The 8,138-nt window shown below is 34.4% G+C and overlaps 2 protein-coding genes across 2 annotated transcripts; one reads left to right on the forward strand and one right to left on the reverse strand.

The window, feature by feature from the left end:
- Window positions 1–657: 657 nt before the first annotated feature.
- Window positions 658–2,183, forward strand: LOC139891273 (zinc transporter 1-like). The gene is made up of 3 exons (XM_071874224.1): window positions 658–1,309; window positions 1,550–1,699; window positions 1,776–2,183. Exons 1-3 carry the CDS (start codon window positions 686–688, stop codon window positions 2,079–2,081), a joined length of 1,080 nt encoding a protein of 359 aa, XP_071730325.1. The 5' UTR covers window positions 658–685; the 3' UTR covers window positions 2,082–2,183.
- A 370-nt stretch (window positions 2,184–2,553) lies between these two features.
- LOC139891274 (ALA-interacting subunit 3-like) lies at window positions 2,554–6,241 on the reverse strand. Its single transcript, XM_071874225.1, has 8 exons — window positions 6,013–6,241; window positions 5,833–5,891; window positions 5,667–5,741; window positions 5,459–5,575; window positions 5,301–5,371; window positions 4,861–5,164; window positions 3,967–4,256; window positions 2,554–2,883 (listed from the first exon to the last, which is right to left on the reverse strand). The coding sequence occupies exons 1-8, from the start codon at window positions 6,098–6,100 to the stop codon at window positions 2,829–2,831; spliced, it is 1,059 nt and encodes a 352-aa protein (XP_071730326.1). The 5' UTR covers window positions 6,101–6,241; the 3' UTR covers window positions 2,554–2,828.
- Window positions 6,242–8,138: the final 1,897 nt, after the last annotated feature.

The following is an 8,138-nucleotide window of genomic DNA, read 5'->3' on the forward strand; positions in this document are numbered from 1 at the left end:
TTAAGCTATATCTAAGGATAAGAATGTTAGTGCAGAAGCGGAGGGATTTCTAATTAGTATGGAGAACATGTTTAGAGGGGTTCCAATCTCCGGGTGCTTAGGCAGATTTGCTTTATTCTCTTGTTTTCATTTTGTTCTGTTAGGCGGTTGTTTCGTTCTTTAGCTTCTTTCGCCTTGTCTCTTTCGTTTTTTATTTTGTCGTTGGATTGTGCTTTTGTTGCGGTTCAATTTCGTCTGTCTTTTATGTTTGCGGGTTTCTTTCGTCGTCTGATGAAAGGTTCCTTTGTTTTAGTATACGTTTCCGTTTTTTCGCCGAATAAAAAAGACTACTTGGCATGGTACATTGTCCATCTGTATCGGTCCAAAGTTTATGTCAGCTTCATCCATTTCAAACTAGTAATGGATTGTACTACTTTAAAATTGTCAAATATTTGGTTCTGGTTCTATTTTATACATTTGCACATTCCTATTCCTAACATGAGCCATCCCTTTTTTATTCTCCTTCCACCCCACCCCACCTCACCTCACCTCACCTCACCTCACCCCTCTCCTTTTCTATATATGTATGTATTTGTCCATATATACATTTTCCACATATATATAGGCGATGAACAAACACATGTTTCGTCATAAAAAAACTCAAAAGTTGTGATTTGAAGTACAAAAATCGACCCCTTTGATCATCATGACAAACTATTCCAACAAACACACCATCAACCTACTGTTGCTTTTACTTTCTGCCCTGCCTACCATGGTAGCACCATATTGCAAGGTGGACGCTAACAACAACGATAGCGAAAATAAACAAGAGTCGCTTAAATACAAATTATTCGCTATTCTTACCATCCTTTTCGCTGGGGGATTTGGTGTCAGCATCCCCCAGCTTGGTAAAAAGATACAAGCTTTAAACCCTGATAACGACATATTTTTCATGATCAAAGCGTTTGCAGCAGGCGTGATCTTAGCTACTGGTTTTATACATATTTTACCTGATGCTTTTCAGCTTTTAACTTCACCTTGTCTTGATCATAACCCATGGGGTAAGTTCCCATTTGCTGGTTTTGTTGCTATGATGTGTGCTATTGGTGCTCTTATGGTGGACACCTTTGCGACTAGCTTTTATACGAAAATGCATTTCAACAAGTTAAAGGCACAACAAGTGGTGGATGTGGAGAGTCATAGTGCAGACGTCGTTGATGATCATGATGGTCATGTTCATGTCCATTCTCATGCTACTGATGGCCATTCTCATGGCTCTGTTGTATTGTCTCATGACTCACAACTCACCAGGCACCGTATCATATCTCAAGTAATTACGTACAATTCTACAGTTGAATGTTATCACATACGACACACACATATATACATATATAAACGTGTAAACGGATAAGGTTTCTCCTATTCAGACTACCTGTTAAGGGGAGTATATTTACTCATATATACGCGGTCTAACCGGGTTATCCTGTGAGTGTTTCCGACCCTTTGGCCTGGTCATTCCATGATGTGTAAGGTTTTTACTTTTTACCAACATGTGTATATGTTTAATTAGGTATTGGAGGTGGGAATAATTGTTCATTCAGTGATAATCGGAGTCTCGTTAGGAACGTCCCAAAGTATTTCTACCATAAAGTCTCTACTTGCAGCCTTGTCCTTTCATCAGTTCTTTGAAGGCATGGGACTTGGTGGGTGCATTTCGCAGGTACCACTAGTTTTTTTCCTTTTGTTTTTGGAATATTGTACTTTTTGAGCGGTCTAAATCTTTTTATGGTATGTAGGCAAAATATAAATCAGTGGCAACAACAATGATGGCCATCTTTTTTTCGCTGACGACACCAATAGGAATATCAATAGGAATTGGAATATCAAGTACTTATAGAAAAGACAACACTACATCATTGATAGTGGAAGGAATATTGAACTCTGGTTCAGCTGGGATCTTAATTTACATGGCACTGGTTGATCTGCTGGCTGCAGATTTTATGAACCCACGGATGCAAAGCAATTTAAGGCTTCAGTTAGGTGCAAATGTGTCACTTCTTCTAGGTGCAGGATGCATGTCCTTTTTGGCTATATGGGCTTAATGATTAATCCTATTATTATGTATTTGTTCAAAAAAAAGTAGTAGAAATGTCAACTAACTCTGTAGTTTCAAGTAGGCATTTAACAACATTTGAGCTTATGTAGTGGAGAACATGGAATCAGTTTATTAAATCACAACCGGAAGGCATTTTTACTCTTTTGAGGAATTGTGGTTGAAAGAATATATTTGACTAAAAATATAATTCAATTATTCAAATCAATTAGTGGGAAGTGGAAACTTTGCTGTTATGAACTAGCTGAAAAATAAACTAATTGGCCCTGTTTGGCTCACGGAATTCCATTGGATTTCGTGAGCCAAACGGGGCTAAGTTTCTGTGAACCCTACCAGGTTTGACAATGTGTCAACAAGCATATAAATCATTAGTTTATTAGCAGGTGGATTAAAGTAGTTACAACTTACAAGGACACTGAGGTACAAATCAGACAGTTCAAAGAAGGAATACATTGTGTTGAACAAATCAAATGAACACCTAAAACAGGAAAATCAAGTTTATATAACCAAACATACAAGTACTTTTTTTGTTACAATGTCAGATGCAATGATAAGGCCAGCTTACTACTTCCTAGCACAGTATAGTAAGCCGAAATAGTGTAACATTTCAAGCCTTACTCACAAATCAATATTTAAGAGATTGATATCTACTTGGCAAATACTCAAATAAACGACGTTAAATACATACTACAACATACATATTTCCTTTCAAGTTTCAACCCAACTATTGCATGAATCAGTGACCACCAGGATTACGATTCCAAGACAAATATGATGGATCTCCAAGTCGCCTGAGGCAGAGTAAACGAACAAATTAGTATTAGTATCCTCCATTACAACACACTATAATGATCAAATACTTGATATTAAAGATAATATTTTTAGATTTATAAAACTGCGTTGATGAGTAAATATTTTTAGATTCACAATAATGTTGTTGACATATACATATCGTTAAAATTTGAGATGAAAATTTCACCATTTGACAGTTATTAATGAAGATTTTGTTGTTTGCATATACATATCGTTAAAAAATATTTCAAACATGGATATATGGCACAAAATCTAACTCAAGAAAATAAATTTTTTTTTACCTAACTTTGACTGACTTAAACCCGACTCTGACCAGACTTTTTAGCGCTGGCCGACATTTAGGGCGTTTTTGGGCGAGTCGAGACGGGCTAGTCCCAAAATGAGGGATGGCAGTGGATGTCCGATCCATCGGATATCCATCCGATCCGATCCATTTAAATTGATATGGATGATCTAAATGGATGATAAACGGATACGGATATCGATACGGATATGGATGATGTGAAAAACTAGAGGATCGGATATGGATGACATTTAATCATCCACGGATATATCATTTATCACCCGAAATACATATATACATATAAATATATACATATTTACTTTAATATATGCATACACATTTACATATCCTTATACACGTACATATAGATTATGAAGATACAACTATGTGAATAGTATTAAATTCATATATATTACATAGCATTGTTAATTATACTCTGATGATTTCATTTCATAATAGGAATATCTTTAGAAAAACAAACATCCAATGGATATCCATTAACCCGCTTAATCCAACGAATATGGATATGGATGGATGAATTTTATTTAAATGGATATGGATATGGATATGAATATGAATATGGATTTTAAAATTAAAAGGATATGAATATGGGATCACCCAATCCATTGCCATCCCTAGACGCGTCGGCCGACTTTTACAACATTGCTCATGAGCAAGATCATTTTCAATGTTCAATATCATCAACGGTTATGATACTTGGCAGACTATGAAAACCAAGATGGCGATATCGGTTAATATAAAAAAAGTCATAAATTACCTTGGCTTAACCAGATATATAATGGTGAAGGTAATAGCAAGTACGAAGCACAAACCACCAACAGAAAGATAAGCAATGCCAATGAAATTGTTCTTTCCACCAAGCCAGCTTGTTGTTGATAGCACAAATTTCTTCTTGCCATTGAAACTGTAGGTATTATAATTATTTTGCAGAACCACAAGTATCGTGTCACCAACCTGCAGATCCATATCTATCTTCCCATACAACTTCCTAAAAGTTGGAAGAGCTGCCGTCCGCATCCATACAATAAGATCTTCCTGATCGCTTAGCTATATATACCCAACAATCAACAAACAAATTTCGTGACGGCTACTAGTAATTATCATAATCCCTCTAAGGGTGAGTTTGTTTACCTCTTGTAATTGAATGGTTCAGCGCTGACCTTTAAATGACATATGATGCTAAATGGTTTAGCATTTTAGTGTTGGAGTTAATCCGTTAAAAAAGACGCCATCTCACATCGGAAGTTGGAAAGAAATATTGCCGGTGTATAAGCTTATGGGAACCTCCTTCTATCATTAATTGATTTTAGAGTACTAAGGGACTCATGTGCTTATAAGTTAGACATGTTGTTGGGCTATAGCAATCCTACATTTAGTGCTGAACCATTAAGAGTTGAAGCACTTTCTTAACCATTAAGCACCTAAATTTTCAGGAATATCATCCTTGAATTATATCAAAAAACTTATTGAATTTTTGTTCATTTAAAAAAGGTTAACAAGGTAATCTTATTTCATTAATATTGTTCATGATTATCAATTAGATATTTGTCATCAGAATCAAGTTCATCTAGAACCACTTAACCATTCAGCGTTAATCATTTTGTTTTATCAAACGCACCATAAATCAACAATAAATAGTTAAGAGACTTACTGCAATGGATTCGTTGAGATGGGCACCACCAATAAGAGTTCCGTTTTGGAAATTTTTAGGGAAGACATCTTTGCCAAACTTATGATCCCTATCACTTTTCCATGAAATTCCTTTCTTTATTACAGGCAATTGCTGATTTTTATTCGCAGTGAAGGTAAAAGTATCGTTGAACATACTCCAGGCTACAAGCCCACAAGGCACAATCGACGAGCCATTTAGTGACTTGTCTTCAGGCTTACAATCTTTTACCTCATTCTCACCACTCCGGCTTCTCAATTGCTGATCACTTCTGCTTTTAACATACCTGAAAAAAGAAATGCCGCATGTCTTATACAGTAAATTAGGACATTATCATTGAAATAGCCGTTTTAAATTGTTAACCGAAGAGTTGCGTACAGTTGTCAATCACTCAAAACTTGCAATTACAAATAGTAACGTACCTTCTGTGATTCTGATAAAAGTTATCAAGCTGATAATACACATAAATAGGCTTCTTCATACGTTTATACACCTATATTACAATAATCAATAGCAATGTCAACACAACTAAACATTCGAAACTCATCCCCATAATAACGTTGTATCAGATCATCATTACCGTAAAGGTTATATTGCAGGTTTTATTCGCGTCCGATTGTATAAACCGGACCTTATCACTTCTTGAATGTCCCCATGGTGCGCAACTATCGTCATAACGTTTAACAATTTCAACAACCTAATCAAACACAAGTAAAAAATTATGTGATAAATCAAATTTAAATTAAAAAAGTTAAAAACAACAATAATTAAGTACACTTGATGCATACATCTCTGGAAGCAAAGAGGGATGCAAGTCCAATCGGTACGAATACTATAGTCACAAGCATGAATGCTGAAATCACCTGCAATATGAATCATAAACCCTAACTATAATCAGGTTATTCAATTGAACTCAATTGCTAAAATAAATATAATTAATTTGTTGATAGTTACCCATCTTGGGGTCAGAATTGGTTTACAGGCTGGTAATTCCTGCTGCGTAAACCTAGAATCTAGAATCAGAAAAGTATATTTTCAGTTTAATTTTTAATTATGATGACAGAAAGATATAGATACAGATATAGATATATATATATATTATGATTGAATAAAGTAAAAGAAAGAATGATCTACATTTAGGTCGTTTTGAATTTCTTCTAGGAACAGATGAATCGAGGGACTCAGCTGACGTGGAATTCATCGGAGCCGTTGCATTACTCATCGGAAAGTGAACGACGGAGGGAAACGACAGAAGGACGGACGGACGGACGTACGGACGACGGAGAAAACGTGGGGCTCCTTTTTTTTTGTTATTGTTATTTTCTGTGACTTGATATCTACTCTTGCTTGACCTTCAATTTAATTCGAATCATATGTCTGTTTTGTATGTCTTCACGGGCCCGGCAACTCATAACATAACAATAATTAATATTTAACTAGTTTTTTGGCCCGCGCTATCGCTGCGGGTTGGTTTCGAAAAAAAAATAAATAAATAAATAAAGTACTGTAGCTACAGTAGCAGATATTCGGGTCGTGTTGGTGGAGCGGGTCAGGGGATCCGGATGGTATTGGGTTAGTGGTTTGAGTAATCATGTTTTGAAGGGAAAAAAAAAGGTTACTATTTACGGATGGTGTCAACCAATCATAGGTTGACACCATTTACTACAATTTATATATATAAAAATATTTAATAATTTAATAATAATAACAATAACATAAGGGGGATGATTCTCACACACACTTTTTTGATCCTCACACACCAATTGAATATTATTAGAAGAGCAAAATGTTAAAATAGGTGTGTGAGGATCAAAAAAATGTGTGAGAATCATCCCCCATAACATAATAATAATAATAATAATAATAATAATAATAATAATAATAATAATAATAATAATAATAATAAAGTTATATATTTTATATATCAAATGATTTTAAGAGATCAAAATTTTATAGAAATTTAAGAAAACATATGTCAAATTGATATAGTGATATATTGATATATATATATTAAACTACTTTTGGGACTGATTGAGTTCAGTCTGCTACCAGATAAAACTAAATTTGTGTACAGATAGAACTTAGTCTGCCACAGATTGAGCTCAGTCTGTACAGACTTATATTTTAGATGCATATGTTTGATGCATCTTTAAAAAAGCAAAAAAGTCTATAGCGAAAAGTAAAATTGTAGATCTGTTAAGATTCATCTCGTAAATCTATTTGCAAAGTTTCATATTTTAACTCTTAGATTTGAACTCGAATTCGTAAGTCAAAAATTGGGGGGAAATAGTCAACAATTTCTTCATAATTCAAATTCGAAACCTATATGATGTTTCAGGTTATAATGACCATTGGTGAGCATTATGAATATGATTTTAAACAATCGATCATCTAGATTTTATTTTTTTGAATTTTGAGTTCATATGAACAATATTTGGTTTGTTCATCGTTGAATCTCTTAAATTGCTGGTGTTTTTTGTTTGAATCATTCACAAGAATGCTTCATCGCAACATATAGATTAATAACAAATATAATATGAACACATATATATACTATTAAATCAAACCAAATTAAGGAAAGCTCAAGAATTCTACGGAAGTTGTTCTCTAACTCTCTTTGTGTTTTGATGATAACAAATATAATATGAATATGCATATACTATTAAATCAAACAATGCAGGAGCGTTAAATAAAACAATTATTGTTTGTCAGATCCATATGTGTTATATGACTAACAAATATAAAAAATATGGAAAATACTTTTCTTTGAAATTCATGATGGTGAGAAATCTATGATCGTGAATACATATGTCTCTTTAGTAGTCCACACTAGACTTCAAGTAATGTCAATTATATGTTATTCAAGTTTCAAACAACCCATTAAGAACAAATACACACAACATTTATTTGTTTTGCTCTCTGTTAACTAAAAGTAATCAATATTGAGTTGTAGCTCAGTTGTTAGTGACCTGCTTCTCTTAACGAGAGGTCACGAGTTCAATTTCGCTGGGCTACAATATTACACTCAATGATATCCTTGACCCGAAGTATCCACTTAGGTCGCCTTTCGCTTAGTGCGGGGGCAGCGGGGAGGGGTGTTTTATCGATCATGCCCTCAGATTGGTCTGAGTTTCTTCCAGGACAGTAGTTAGGGGCGGGTTACTTAGATTGATTGTTTTTCGTAATGCATATCAAAATTTGTTATCTCAAACAGATTGGTCCGGGTTTCCTCCAGGAAAACAAACACAGTTTTAATTATT

The sequence above is a fragment of the Rutidosis leptorrhynchoides genome, chromosome 2, assembly GCF_046630445.1.
Source record: "Rutidosis leptorrhynchoides isolate AG116_Rl617_1_P2 chromosome 2, CSIRO_AGI_Rlap_v1, whole genome shotgun sequence".
NCBI classification, from domain to species: Eukaryota; Viridiplantae; Streptophyta; class Magnoliopsida; order Asterales; family Asteraceae; genus Rutidosis; species Rutidosis leptorrhynchoides.

Coding starts and splice junctions, on each gene's coding strand:
- LOC139891273 (XM_071874224.1), top strand. CDS start 686: ATGACAAACTATTCCAACAAACACACCATCAACCTACTGTTGCTTTTA. Junction 1,310..1,549: donor GGCACCGTATCATATCTCAA/GTAATTACGTAC, acceptor ATGTTTAATTAG/GTATTGGAGGTGGGAATAAT. Junction 1,700..1,775: donor TTGGTGGGTGCATTTCGCAG/GTACCACTAGTT, acceptor TATGGTATGTAG/GCAAAATATAAATCAGTGGC.
- LOC139891274 (XM_071874225.1), bottom strand. CDS start 6,100: ATGAGTAATGCAACGGCTCCGATGAATTCCACGTCAGCTGAGTCCCTC. Junction 5,165..5,300: donor TTTTATCAGAATCACAGAAG/GTACGTTACTAT, acceptor TTCTTTTTTCAG/GTATGTTAAAAGCAGAAGTG. Junction 4,257..4,860: donor ATCTCAACGAATCCATTGCA/GTAAGTCTCTTA, acceptor GGGTATATATAG/CTAAGCGATCAGGAAGATCT.